The sequence below is a fragment of the Watersipora subatra genome, chromosome 4, assembly GCF_963576615.1.
Source record: "Watersipora subatra chromosome 4, tzWatSuba1.1, whole genome shotgun sequence".
NCBI classification, from domain to species: Eukaryota; Metazoa; Bryozoa; class Gymnolaemata; order Cheilostomatida; family Watersiporidae; genus Watersipora; species Watersipora subatra.
Window position 1 is genome coordinate 13,090,369 of NC_088711.1, and position 15,489 is coordinate 13,105,857.

The 15,489-nt window shown below is 35.0% G+C and overlaps 1 protein-coding gene across 3 annotated transcripts in view; it reads right to left on the reverse strand.

Annotated features, from left to right (window-relative positions):
• LOC137394806 (neuralized-like protein 2) overlaps nucleotides 1-15,489 on the reverse strand; it is a 29,470-nt gene that overhangs the window by 6,821 nt on the left and 7,160 nt on the right. For all 3 annotated transcript variants that reach the window (XM_068081577.1, XM_068081578.1, XM_068081576.1), the window contains exons 3-8: nucleotides 14,732-14,859; nucleotides 12,435-12,573; nucleotides 9,000-9,110; nucleotides 7,371-7,499; nucleotides 3,893-3,980; nucleotides 3,511-3,590 (exon numbers count right to left, since the gene is read on the reverse strand). In XM_068081577.1, the coding sequence (XP_067937678.1) occupies nucleotides 3,511-3,590; nucleotides 3,893-3,980; nucleotides 7,371-7,499; nucleotides 9,000-9,110; nucleotides 12,435-12,573; nucleotides 14,732-14,857 (673 nt within the window). In that variant the 5' untranslated portion in view covers nucleotides 14,858-14,859. The remainder of the gene's footprint in view (nucleotides 1-3,510; nucleotides 3,591-3,892; nucleotides 3,981-7,370; nucleotides 7,500-8,999; nucleotides 9,111-12,434; nucleotides 12,574-14,731; nucleotides 14,860-15,489) is intronic.

Sequence of the window (15,489 nt, forward strand, 5' to 3'; positions counted from 1 at the left end):
TTTACAGCGCCATGCTCGCTATTGAAATTTGTTATGATAGTAATTGGCTCATTTTTAATAATGTTTATAAAGACCTCACTACTCCTTCTGGACAACCAGCTAGTAAAATGGGAAATTTGACATATACTTACAATAATAACTGGTCTTCAAACATGAGCATTGCAAAAATTTTTTACATTATTAACATAGCACTCTTATTCAACTACGATTTTCATGCCAACAGCGCACATTTGAAATTATTCCAGTCTCCAACGATAAAAAGGATTACATGCTTAATTAGCAAAATGAAGTATACAGAAAATTGCAGAAGAGATCAATGCGAATTGCTCCCTATCGGTTTCAATAACATAAAGTTTCATTAGGAAGTTTTTATATAATATATTGTTTACTACTCACTGGCCTTACCCTACTAAGTAAATGTGCTTTTGAGATCGTGTGGCTTGCCATTATCTCAGTGAAAGCAAACATTAAAAAACTGACGTAATTAATTTTATTTTAACAATATAAATATTATACTGTTTCGAAATTATAACTTTTTATTTATATACATGAAATTGAATAACATTTTTAAATATAATATCTAACAAGTGTCTCATATTTATTAATATAGTATGTTATATTCATTGTTTCAATTTTAATTTATCATTTATGATCTAAATAATAATTACTATAAAACTTATTAATATGATATAATAATATTAGTAACAGTTATATTATTATTAATTAATATAAACAGTACAATACATATACTAGATTAAAATAGCATCTCCTAGGCTCAGATTACAACTGCTACCAGTAAATATTTATTGTTCATATTCTATAAAATATTACTAGTGTTTCAAATGTTATTGTTGTTGCAAGTCACCAAAAGAATTACAAAGTTTTAGTTAATGGAAATAATAAGAAAATAAATTTAATAATTATTTAGTAAATAGAGATATATCTATTGAGTGACTAAATAGGTGATCTAAATAGATCTATCTGTTTATTGATGAAATTTCATTTGATTTGAATCGCTTGTAATTATATATGAGATATGTAGTTGGTTTCTATATAGTAACTGAACAACAATTTTTTTACTTTAAGAAAAAGCCGAAAACTACAGGCGGTGGTGTAGTAATTATTATTATTATAATATAACTAAGAAAAGACAGACTAAAAGAGATGAAGGATGAAGTATACAAAAAACCAAAACAGTGTACAGTAGACGCTCCTACAATGCAAATAGTCTGTTACAGAAATAGGGATTTTACATTGAGCAGTAAAATACATGTAAATTGTCAAATCTATTCCAAAATCTTTTCAAACTCACCCATATGGACATATAAAAAGGAAAAACTAGACTTAACTTTATAATTTATTGGTTGTACCGTAACTGTAGTATTATTAGTTTGTATTGACAACTTTTTTCCTTTTTCTCATCGCTCTCTCGTCATATGATCCGATTGCGATAATTTTACAAGTTAATGAGAACGCATATCTTTGACATACATTTACAGCGATTTGTTCCTTTTTCCTAAACAGCAAGGTCTATTCAGCAAAGAAAAACTTATTATAAATATTTTATACGCCTACAGTACATTGACAGCCTTCAAGTATTTCTGAACAATTGCGCTGCTGTTTATCCTTTAAACTTTGTCGACACATTTGACGATCTACCACATACCACTGGTATAGATAATAGAGATAACGCTATAAACACTTCCTCATTTTTCTCTTAAGTGCGGCGAGAGAGAAAACGTAATTTTTAAGGCTAATTACAAGATTAATTAACGTTATTCAAATCGAAATTTGAGAACTTGCAGCAACTTAACATTACAGTAATACTTCAACTTACGAGTGCTCCAACGTACGAGAAACTTGAGATACGAGCCAGCTTTTAAGCAAGTTTTAGCACTAACATACGAGCCATATTTGAGATACGAGCACGTGAGTCAGTTGCCAAGTATGCCGGAGGTGTTCTATGACAACAGCATCAATCTATATTTTTCAACTGCACAGGTTATACTTTTGTACCGTGTTTTTGTGCACGCTTTTCAGTGCAGAATTATGTGAATTAAAAGTACTGTGCGTAGACCGAAAGTTTGCCAGTAAAATGAAAAATAATGCAAAGAAAAAGAATGCAATTTTCCGTTTAATATCAAATGATAACAATTGATATTAAACGGAAAATTATTGAAAAATATGCGAAATGTGTATGCATGATTGAGCTAGCTCAGCAATATGACAGAAATACATCCACAATTATCAAACAGAAGGATTATATTCAGGGCATTTAGCTCGCAAAAGTACTAACCATAGTTTCTAAACGGCGCGGCGATCTTTACCACCGCTGATGGAGAGACCGCTCAGGCATTGGATATAAGATAAACAATTGGCCGATGACAGCGTAACTGAAACGACGCTATTTGAAAAGGCCGTTGCTATCTATAAAAACTAAAAATAGACATTCGGACAAGTTGGCTAGTGGTCGTGCATTAAACCTTTGTGACGACACCTGTGTTCGTCCTAATCCCGACATGTTGAAAGGGCGACAAAGGCAAACGTCCTTAGATAGGTTCATCTTAAAACGGCCGGCTAGTCGTGAAAGCGAAACAAAGGAAAAATTAGCTAACTAGCGAGAAACTTCAAACTATGAACGCCGAAGAAATTTTAATTACGTTAAGTTAAAAATGAAAGCTTGCTTTTAGATTTGCTTCTAAGTTTGTCTTTTAAGACTTTGATAAAATCCAAATTTATCAAAGTCAACTGTTGTAATAAAAGATAACTTATATATCTCTCTCTGGCAAATGCTAGCGTTAGTTGCTATTGTATGTATTTAATTTTACATTTTAATTTAACACATTTCCTTGCATTATTTTTTATTTGTTGCTTTTTGAAAGCAAGTGGTAAGTTAGGACAATAATCAACATGTTCTTTCTGTTACAATATCTTGTTTTGAGTGTTTTATTTGCATTTTACAGAGTATGGAAACCAATAAATATATATTTAATTGTTCTATATATAAATAAATTGCACCAACATGCGAGTAAATTGACATACGAGCTCAGTCTCGGAACGCATTAAGCTCGTAAGTTGAAGTATGACTGTATATCAAATTCTTTTAAGTAGTACGAAGCAGAAACTTCACATAAATTCTTTACGCTATGTGGAATTTACTTTATAGAAAGTATAGGGGTTATAGGAGCTGCTATAGTATACCATATTCCTGCAAGTAAGTAACTATACGGTGTCACATCATCCTGACAAATGTATCCTAACGAGACCTCACACTATTGTCAATATATCTATATTTATGGACCAACAAGCCGATTTTGAAATATTTTAAAGTTTTAAATAGCTAAGATTTTATGTAATGACATACTGAAATTTGAGGTATGTTATGTACATGTATGTACATGTATGTATAGTACATGTAGTTTGGAAAACTTTGAAAGTTTTACTAAATTTTACGCGGGATTCTCATAAATCTTGCCTACATGCTAGCGGCTATGAAGTTTGATTACTCACTTGTTGTAAGTTGAACTATTTGTATCTGTTTTGTGGTACCATACACATCAAGCACAGGCCAGAGAGGACCGTCGTGCAACCTAAAATTATATGCGCTGGGTTATAGCTGAAGGATAGTACCAACACTAATCGTTCCAACCAGTTCACACAAGTGATTCGAAATTGCCTGTGGCTTGTGTGTCGCAGTGATTCATCCTACACTATTCTAGGGCTAAATACTTGTTTGCTATCCAATATCCAATAAAATTCACGCTTTTTCAGCCAAAAGAATTGATGATCTGGTATATGTTTACACGATTAATCCTCCAGCAGCAATTCTCTACATTAATAAAATAATACCACATTTAAATGATCACGTTTTTCATCAGTTCTATTTACTTACGGTATATTCTTAGCCACTGGCCCGTATTCCTCACCGTTTACTATTATATACAGATCGCCTTTCTTCCCATTCTTAGTGAACATCATGCCTAAATAAACAACCCAATAACGCACAATGTCAATGGCTTTTGCAGTGTTTGGTGTTGTGCAGTTGAAATCAAATTGTCAGTAGTTACTGCAATTACACAATAACACTTTAATCTTGTACCAATATGTTAACAAAAAAAGTCAAACCAACTAAATTAAACTCCTTATTGTAATGGCAAATTCCATACACCGTAAAACTTGTATTTGAACGCCATGCTTTATTTGAACGTCACCTCTAAGAAAGCGCCACTATAAGGGAAGGGCTGAAAAATAGGGCACCATGGCATTCAAATAAAAGGTTTTATGGTATGATAAAACCTATAATCTTAGCCATACTATCAAATGTTTAAATGTATATTTCTAAAATCTTGTTGAAAAATTTCCATTCAAACTTTCAAACTTCAAGGCCGTTGAGTCATTTGGCAGACATTCCTGTTACGCCTGTAGAGAGTTTCAAGTGATTAAAGATTACAACTACCAAATCTAATTAGGGCAGCAAGCAGAGGATGTTACCGTTTTGCCAGATGCAGTTTATTTAGATAGAGCTATGTCATATCATTTAATACATTAAATTTATTTCTCTAATATTTACAATAAAATATTGAAATCATAATTATTAAAAAATTATACAAATAAATTTCAAAACACTTGACTTTTTCATTGCTATAATTTTCCCTGATGTTTGCTGCAAATACACTAGGTAACCAACTTTTTAATCTTGCTAATGATGTCATACACTACATTGTTTAGTTACCACTCATTAACACTTGGGCAATTGACAGCTTATGTTAGTTTGCAGTTGACCATTAATAATGCCAAGAGAAACCCATATCGACTTTTCCCCATTTCTAATATTCTGTCTTCCCTGTTTTACTTTTCCCCCGAGTTTATCTTTCTACGATGTTTACCTTTCCACGTTTTTACTGTTCCCATGTATAATTACTCTCATGTTTACTTTCCAACATCTTTTTACACTATGAATTATCATGTTGCTAACCTATATATGTTTGAATCAAGAGTGAAAAGGTTCGATTTGCAATACTTAATTTAAATTATGAACAGTAGCTACATAAAACAATATTTGCTGAACTTCTTTATATATAATATTTCTAGTACAGGTAGCTTCTCGTCTTCAATAATGTCTAGTACAGGTGGCTTCTCATCTTCAATAATGTCTAGTACAGGTAGCTTCTCATCTTCAATAATGTCTAGTACAGGTAGCTTCTCGTCTACAATAATGTCTAGTACAGGTAGCTTCTCGTCTTCAATAATGTCTAGTACAGGTGGCTTCTCATCTTCAATAATGTCTAGTACAGGTAGCTTCTCGTCTTCAATAATGTCTAGTACAGGTAGCTTCTCATCTTCAATAATGAGTAGAATCATTCTGAAGACAAGTTTTAACTCTTACACTGCTCATTGACCGTGCTGTGATATCATAATTTTCTGAAACCTGACAAACGCTTTGAAAAATCACAAATATTCAAAGCATACACCAATATAAAAAAATTTTTTTAGCCGTCCCTGTTACCTTCATTGTCGTTCTCTGGCTGCCTCTCTTCGCAGCCTTCTTCGCTTGTCCACATTGTGGGTAAGAAATTAAGGATATGTACTAACGACAATACGTTTTTTAATTTTAAATCTAGAATTCCTTAAAAAGATTATTCACGTGTTTTGGAACAAAAAAAAATTGGAAGGTCTTTTGTTTGCAAAGGTTAATTAAATTTGTGCAAAACTATATAGAGCCTTTGTATATGTGATACCATAATTTCCTGATGCATGACAAACACTTTGAAACAATACAAACACATGTACGTGTATTAAACAGTATTGAGATTCTTCTAATTTATTCCTATCATAATACTGAAGACATGGCACATGACCAACTAACGGACACACTAGTATCCTGGCAGTCAGTGTGTTATGGGTGATCATCAGGTGTGCAGATGCAGCAGAGAATAAGCATCTACAGAGTTATTTTGAAACACCTACATCAATCGACCGCCTGCTAGAATATTGCAATGTTCGAATCCCGATTATAACAATATTTTATCTCAACCCGTAACCGTGGTTTTCGAGATGTCGCTGAGACACGTAATCTTTTGAGCATATATGCTCACTATAATGTGTTTTTTATTCACCAAGATTTTTTTAAGCGTTTTTGAACATCAAAAAATAAGATCTTGTTTGATTAAAATCTGGTGAAACGATATACAGTCTTTGTATCTGTGATATCATATTTATTCTTATCTAATTACTGAAGAGCATGATACATGGCTAAGTACCACTCGCTAGTATCCTGACAGTCTAGGGTGCGGTGAGTGATCACGGAGACCGACTACAGGCAAAGTTTTTATTAAACCTCTAAACCTAGGTGTTCCAATGGCCCTGGTGATGGAGCATTGGTGTTCCAATGGCCCTGGTGATGGAGCATTGTGATTGGTCTACCAAGCTGAATGCTACGAGTTTGAATCATGCTTACAACAGTCTCGTTATCTCCCCCTGTAACCATAACTTATCTCCCCCTGTAACCATAACTTATCTCCCCTGTAAGCGTGACACACGGCGAATGGACGAACCCGCTATCGAATTAATGTATAGAAGATGAAACAAATTATGTAACTACTAACTTTCTGAATACCCAACGTAGTGCCATCTACAGAGGATACTCCTACAACGTAAATAATTTGTTCCAAACATTTTATAGGGATTTTACATTATAGGTACATTTTTAGAATACATTATTGGTTTTTATCAACGACTCTTCTCTTTTTACTTGGTTTAAAGTTTATTATTGCAGTAATCTTAAGTTAAGGGAAGCGCAAACCCTCCATGTCAATTTAAATTGATTTGTTCTAGACAGCAAGGTCTATGCTGCAAGAAAAGAATATGGTATGTCTATAATAAAGCAACCATATATACACTATATCGTAAGAGTGGTGTCTGTCTGCCCATCCATTTTGATCCGATGCCAAAGTTAGAGATTACAATTAAGGATTCATTTCAATGAGACCCAACTAGTGACATTCAGAATAGTAAACTGTCACACCTGCACCAACCGATCACCTTCAAGTATTTCTGTACAATGGTGCAGTGCAGCTACTCAATCTCTGTGCTTTATCGGTACACATGACAATCTCTCACGGCAGCCTAGACTGCGAGGCTACTATTATATATAATAGAAATATCCCTATACATCGTTTTCCACAAAATGGGGCTATCTCTGTGATTCTCGTCATTTAAATCGAATTTGAAAACTCGCACCAATATGATGCTTTACTCTATATGGAAATATTTATGTAATACGATGCAAAAACTTAACATAAATTCTTTACGTTAAAGGAGATTTATGTGATAGGAGTGTTTACTGTATATGCATCGGCCATCTTTCTTACCTATACGGCTTCCTAGATCTGTAGGTAGCAACTGAGAATCCTGATTTGTTGCAGTAGCAGATTGTTTGGAAAGAGTGAGCAATGATCGTTTAAGGGTGCCACAGGATGTTCTTATCAACTCTCCGTCACCTGCAAGGAAGTTTACCATGTGAAATGAATGGCTGTAAATATTGGAGTACGTACCAGTAGCGCCTGACAACAGTACCAGTAGCCTGTTGTGTGATGCAAACTGAGGTTGGACTTGGCTAACATTTCTTGCCTTTTTGACTAATATGGATAAATGTCTGACAGCGCCTGACGTTAGACAGAGTACTCTGACAGGTAGTGTTATGTTGGTATTGAAATCATTTAAAACATTCTACCATTTGTCAAGTATAACCTATAGATTACTAGTTCAACCTTAAAAGGAGTCTGCCTGGTAATAGTAATAAAGATCAAGTGAGGTCATCTAAAACAACAAAGGATGAAAGCTTTTATTTGTTCATAGAAAACTTTGGCATAATATTTTCAACAGACAAATCAAGTTTATATATACCGATATATATAATCTGCTTAAGAAATTTGATAGGAGAAATGAATCTATACTTGTAGTTTACCAGGTAGTGTACAAGTAGAAGTAGCAACCCGCAAGCAATTTTAAAGTAACACTCAACCTAGGCCCTTCAGTGGACACAGTATATCACAATGTAATCTCGGATACAGAGATAGACCACTCACTTGTCTTGGTTAATTGGCCTGACATAAGAACACCCAGTTTTTATTTGCACTCTATCATCTGTAATGCATATCATTCAAATATTTGGTTCGCCGTGCCGCTTGTTTATCTTTTCAACAATATGAAAAAAGAAGTGGCAAGATCATGTGGGTCGAAACAACCATTGTGGCCTTTTACACAGTTTTAAAATCAAGCTAGTCCAACTGTTCATTGAAGAAAGTATTAAAACTAATGAGCTTGCAGGCTAATGGCTCGCTATTTTGTTTGTTCATATCACTGTCACTTTCTGCATATATGATCCTCTTCATTGTCATGTAAGAGGGTCATGTATGCACCTATTCCAATATTTCCAATACAGAAGAAGCAAAAGGCGAGGAGAGACAAAGTGAAAAACCTTTTTGGTCATATGGACCATGTCCCTAGACCTATGTCCCTAGACCTATATTCCTAGATCTATGTCCATAGACCAATGTCCCTAGACCTATGTCCCTAGACCTATATCCTTAGACCTGGCCCTACATCGATGTCTCTAGACCTATATCCCTAAACCTATGTCCCTAGACCTATGTCCCTAAACCTATGTCCATAGACCTACATGTATGTCCCTAGACCTATTTCCCTAAACCTATGTTCCTAGACTTATGTGCCTAGACCTAAATCCCTAGACCTAAATCCCTAGGTTGCTAGAATTATAAACAAAATCATGACGCTTATTTTCACCTAGCCTAGCACTAAGGCTAGAGTTACTGTATATAGCTAGTGTGAACCATGACTTGCGATATTATGTCGAACTTGAATTGCATCAGTGTGAACTAACACATCTAATTGCCGTTTGTCTATTTCAAACAAGAATAATAATGTATTTAATAGCATTCTAGCTATCTAGCATTCTAGCTATCTAGCATTGAACTCACCTAATATTGATTGACGAGGTGGGTTTCCTGGTTCCTGGTCCATATCGGGTAAATCATCATCTCTGAATATATATTTGTGTGTCTTAGTAATGGCCATAATCCATGACTTGCCTGTCAATTGCCATCCGATCAATAGACAAAGAAAGTGCTAAAGCAATAGAACCGATTATGATGTAAAATGTAAACAAAATCTATTTTTATGAAATATCAACTTAGCATACAACGAATAATTCTGATCAAGTTGAAACTAGAAGAGCCAAACCAGATACTGATCCGACATATGATCTTCGCTAAACGCTAATTACACCCTGAGCAAGATACCTTGTGCCGCATTGTTTATGTTTGTTATAAAATATGAAATTATTTGTTAACTTTTTAAGACAAGATTATATATATATTCAACTTCAATTGGTAATGTTAGTAAATAGAAGTACTACGCTGTGTTCTTGGCCCATAATTCAATTTTTAATGATGTAAATGCAACACGCAAACAAATACATTTATATCTCCACAAAAATGAGATCAGTATATTTGCTGAATTTATCAGTTATGTTGCTCAGATATGAATAAAAGTAATTCGTCAGTATAAAAATTTGATATATTAGAAAACTGTAATCTTGCTAAAAACCATCACGCTGAAGCGCTTTATAAATCAGCCACCCTCAATCTTGTAGAAAAATCTTGTACTATAATAAGACCGATGTTCCATAAAGTTAAATAATTCTCACGCTGCCTACAACTTATTTAATGTGAACAAACAGGCCCAAGGCTCAAATTAGTAACTCAAGAACGCACGCATCAAGGACAATTGTTGCCCTCAATGAATGTGTTGTTCATGGATTGCTGTCGTGAAAGCAGCGAAACATTTTGCAGTGAAAATAAAAGAAATTGCAAGCAATGCTTAATACTAGTTCATTAGATATTTATATCTAGTGATAACAACTCACAGCTTATCATATTTGTTAGTCTGGTAAGTAGAGGTACTATTACCATCCTCAATAGTAGACTGTAGAAAGTATCATAGGTTTCAGTCTAGTTTAGGAAAAGATGAGCAGATACCATTCCAGATACTCAACCATGATATTGGTGCAGATACCGTTATTGATACTAAGATAGGACATCTCTACTTAACATATGATGAACTCAGATACACACCGCTAATATACACACCTTGTGATTAAATTGACCAGAACTGATATGATGTTGTAAAGATTTGCCGCTTCAAAACAAAAGTTTAGATGAATTCATTAGAACATAAAATGCTAGAAAGGTAAACTACATATTTAAATATGGCCAACATCGTGACATCACGATGGCATCGCGTTCATCATACACAAAAACAATTATTTTCTCTATCAAAATAGGTTCATAGGATAGGACTTAATGTTAGAGGAGCAATTAGGTTAATATACATAGTAGTCCTATAAGCTAGTTCAGATGAGGACAAATGTTCAGTCAAACCTAGGACAAAACCTTGTAACAAAATTTGTTTGGGTCAAATGATGGATTTGTCAAGGATTTATGAAGATCGATTTATGAAGATAAAATTGTTAGAGGAGAGGAGATCAATATGATTGGGTTGTTAGAGTCTTTGTTGCCTCCCTATTGGATGAAGCTAGATCGGTACTACGGGTTAATCGTTTGGTGGGAAAGCAAGCCGTACCAATGCAATTTGTAGTCTATGACACAGAGTGTAATAATAAATTGATAGGGATAATTAAAGATGGCTCAATTGAAAATTTACCCGATTCTAAATGAAAGCATAGCAAAATAATATATACCCTAAGACACTTTTATTTCGCTAGTATTTAGTTTCGTGAGTAGCACACAGAGTAAAATTTCGCTGCAACTTAATTTCGCGGCTCTGATGAATGCAAAAATATTGTGATGTGAAAATAAATGCAGTGGAAAAAAAACAGATTACATTCATCAGGTCCAGTTCACTAATAAGAAAAAAAATTCAATTTGGGACTAGTTCGTATTTGTAAACCGCAGGTTGAAATGTGTGGGTGAGATCGATAATTCAATTTGATCACTTGTTGCCATTTGTTTCTTGGACTATCAATGACGTCTAGGTCCCTCACGCCGTGACTTTCACACTCGAATCCCAAGAAGAAGAAAATAGATAGGTAACAACCAACTTCACAACCAAAACTGTATAACCCTTTCGCTGCCAGAAACGCATTTATGCGTTTTCTAGGGGCCACTGCCATAAACGCATTTTTGGACTTTCTCAGCAATTGCGTGGTAACCTGATTTTATTATTCGTTGACCACATAACCCACGGTCTTTAAGAGTTTTATGAAATTGACTGTGTTGTCCGAAGATTTCTCTATAAAATCAGCCTAAAACAACGAAGCAATTTTAAACTTTTGTTTGAGAATTTCTAATCTAAAAACAAACATTTTTCTGTGAGTTCATTAACTACCGCGCGCGAGTCATAAAACAGGTAATTAGTTGCTGATGACATTATAGCCAATTAAGATTTAGATTTTCGTGATTATACAGATAATTAAAGTAGCAGCACCGTCTCTGACAGTGGTGAAAGTAATAGTTTTGTAAGAGTAAGGAACATTGTGGAGGATCGTTTTAGCTTTGGATCGATCGTAGCTTTACATAGCTTTATCATCGCGCACAAGTAGAGAAACATTGAATTTTTGGATAGCAATATTGGTTAAAATGTTGGCAAAATAAAATTTGTAACAAAAATGTTCTAGATAGAGATCGAACTTGAACAAATACTGTATACATATCATGAAGCAATATCGGCAATTTCGGCAAAATGGCTGGCACTAGGCCGATAGCGAAATTGTACATGGTTGGCAGTGAAAAAGATAATGTGGTTGAACCTGATGAGGGTTGATATTGTATTTGGTTGGTAATAAAATTCATCACTACAATAATTATTCTTCAATTTTATGACTTCACCTACCAGACTTGCATCCTCATCAGTTACAAATTCGGCGACTAAACTGATATCATCTTAATTTGCTTTGCCATGCTGCTCAGTCGGTGTATTAGCTATAATGAGTTTACCAGAAACTTTCCATTGAGCCCAACCACAGGCGAAAATTGTCTGCATTTCTAATAAGACGATACTATTGTGGATATCAATGAACAAAGCTATTTAATTTTGCGTTTTCGCTCGTTCGTTATGATAGTTTAGTTTCGCTCATGAAATTTTTGCGAGAGGATGACACCGCGAAAATGCGAAAGTTAGATGACGCGAATACATAAGTGTCCTAGGGTATTATATATAATTATATATATGGCCAGAAAAACTCTGAGATCCGACTACCCAGACAAAACACTTAACCACTTACATTTACAAAACACTAAAGCATTACTTTAAGTAAATGTCCTGGTGTCAACTAGGTATGTAACATTTAACATCAAGAAGGGAAATGGTAACCTGGGATGTCTGTCATGACTCACCAAGCGATGTGATGAAATCTGGTAGAGCGTATTGCGGCAGTTTAAATCGTGTATTCGGATTGTGCTGTGTCAGTCCAATCCTCAGGTGACCGCTCCATCCCTTCTGGTTGCTCAGGATCTCAACCAAAAATATTTCTCTCTGAAACCAAGTGATCACGTACCTTAAGACACCATGGTCGTCAAGCTATTTAGTTATGGGTGCCATGGTCACTCGCTCATCACACTCGTGTGCTGGATCATTCATTCCCAATTATCCTAACAGCTACATTCATCTTTGTTGTAACACTAGTAGAGGTTTGGCTACACACACTGACAAAATACATGTGGTGCGTAGCCAACACAAGGGCATAGCATTATTGATGCATCGTGTAGAAATGGACATCTTGGACTATGTCAGTAGAGAGAAAAGCTATGCATCTGTAATTTGCGGAAATGGTTTCTTCTAACAGCCGTAACCTTGATTCTATTTTGTTTTCCAACGCAAACTAGTTTGCTTTAATATTCACTTCAGAACAGCAATAACAACCTGGCTTCACAAAAACAAGTACTTCTATATGGACAAAAATATGTTCATTTGTAAAAAATGTGTTGGGCTACCAGTGCAAATTGGAACTGTTCCTTCATTTGTAAAAAATGTGTTGGCTACCAGTGCAAATTGGAACTGTTCCTTCAATTGTAAGAGATGTGTTGGCTACTTGTGCAAATAGGAACTGTTCCTTCATTTGTAACAGATGTGTTGGCTACCAGTGCTAATTGGAACTGTCCCTTCATTTGTAAGAGATATGTTGGCTACCAGTGCTAATAGGAACTGTTCCTTCATTTGTAAAAAATGTGTTGGCTACCAGTGCCAATTGGAACTGTTCCTTCATTTGTAAAAAATGTGTTGGCTACCAGTGCAAATTGGAACTGTTCCTTCAATTGTAAGAGATGTGTTGGCTACTTGTGCAAATAGGAACTGTTCCTTCATTTGTAACAGATGTGTTGGCTACCAGTGCTAATTGGAACTGTCCCTTCATTTGTAAGAGATGTGTTGGCTACTTGTGCAAATAGGAACTGTTCCTTCATTTGTAACAGATGTGTTGGCTACCAGTGCTAATTGGAACTGTCCCTTCAATTGTAAGAGATGTGTTGGCTACTTGTGCAAATAGGAACTGTTCCTTCATTTGTAACAGATGTGTTGGCTACCAGTGCTAATTGGAACTGTCCCTTCATTTGTAAGAGATGTGTTGGCTACTTGTGCAAATAGGAACTGTTCCTTCATTTGTAACAGATGTGTTGGCTACCAGTGCTAATTGGAACTGTCCCTTCATTTGTAAGAGATATGTTGGCTACCAGTGCTAATAGGAACTGTTCCTTTATTTGTAAGAGATGTGTTGGCTACCAGTGCTAATAGGAACTGTTCCTTCATTTGTAAGAGATGCGTTGGCTACCAGTGCTAATAGGAACTGTTCCTTCATTTGTAAGAGATGCGTTGGCTACCAGTGCTAATTGGAACTGTTCCCTCATTTGTAAGAGATGTGTTGGCTACCAGTGCAAATAGGAACTGTTGCCAAAACCTTTCAGATAATTCTTCCACTAATTCATTCTATTGAAATGCGTTTTTTACACAGTTTAATTCATGTTGTAAACAAAAATTTTTTTGTACTTTCCTGTTCAACTATTAATATGTTGGTTTTTTGAGTAAAAATATAATAATGTAAAATCTGCACAAAAACATTGTTATCACAAATTACTGATGATCCTTATTAAATAATAGATATGTTGATGATGTTTGAAAAACAGCGATGGAAAACCAGCAAGGACGGCATGGCTTTTACGCAACTGTGGGCAACTTTCACTGGTCAATCTACATTTTTCACGGTGATGTGCGTGTGTGTGCGTGCGCATGACAGAATGCATACCTGTTGGCTACGCATTCTGTCAGTGAGTAGGCAATAGCACTTACAATTCACGTCTCCAAAATAATGACAAAGCTGTAATTAGCAAACATTAGAGGTTATCCTCAGAATACATAATGAGTACTGTTTGCTAAATACAGCGCTCATTACAATACATATTGATATATTATAGTTGCAAACCTCCAACACTTACAAATAACAAAATATTAGGTAGGTGAACTTACGACATACCCTACTTAAGCTATAAATTAACTTACTGTATGCTAATAACTTTGTGTTAATCTTATGTTACTACGTAATGACGATTAAGGAATGAAGACTACATATGCAGTCGATTGATATTAACAAGATACAAAGAAAAGCCAAACTGTCTGATTTAGAGGTCACCAAAACACTCACTTGGTTTAGAGGTCGGTCACCAAAACAAAGGCCATGGGCGTAGCTACATGTCCGAGTGGCTGTGTTTCCATCATCTGATATATGAATATTTTGACCGTGGTGAGAATGGAAGCGCATCGGTTGCATCTCTAAACATAGAATACGTTGAACCATAAATAGACAGTATATATGGCTATAATCAATATAGGGAGTTGTACTGTGCTCGTTTCATCATACCAAATTATTACTCAGATGCACCGATAGCCTTAGCTTTAAAGGTGTCACATGAGAGTTTTACAAACTCAATACAGTACTAATTGTTAAATTTGCTTCCTCAGCCTGAGGCGTTAAAATATTTCCAACTACATAATTTTACTGTGGCCTACACAACACTTCATGTAGGCAACAACGAGATATTTTCCATGGACCAATTTTATAAGATTTGAGCAAAATTAATAAAATAAAGCGTAATTTAAATATTATTAAGCCGTAATTAAATATTATTAAGCCTTGTCGCCTTTCGAGCTGCTGTGATAGTGATGTAGCGTTGCTCACGATGATTGACAACGACACGCAATAAACTTAAATTTTTAGCGATTTTTTTCCTACGAATTAAGTGTGATAACGATAAACTCAACCAGTTGTGAAGCAGGATTCGTGTTTAAGACAAATGCTAGACTATATAGTAAACAAAGTCTGCAAAATATTTAGCAATAGAAAACAATGTGGTAATTTGTTGTCCGTACCAGTGTTTCTAGTTAACTGAGTAGGCTGTCAGC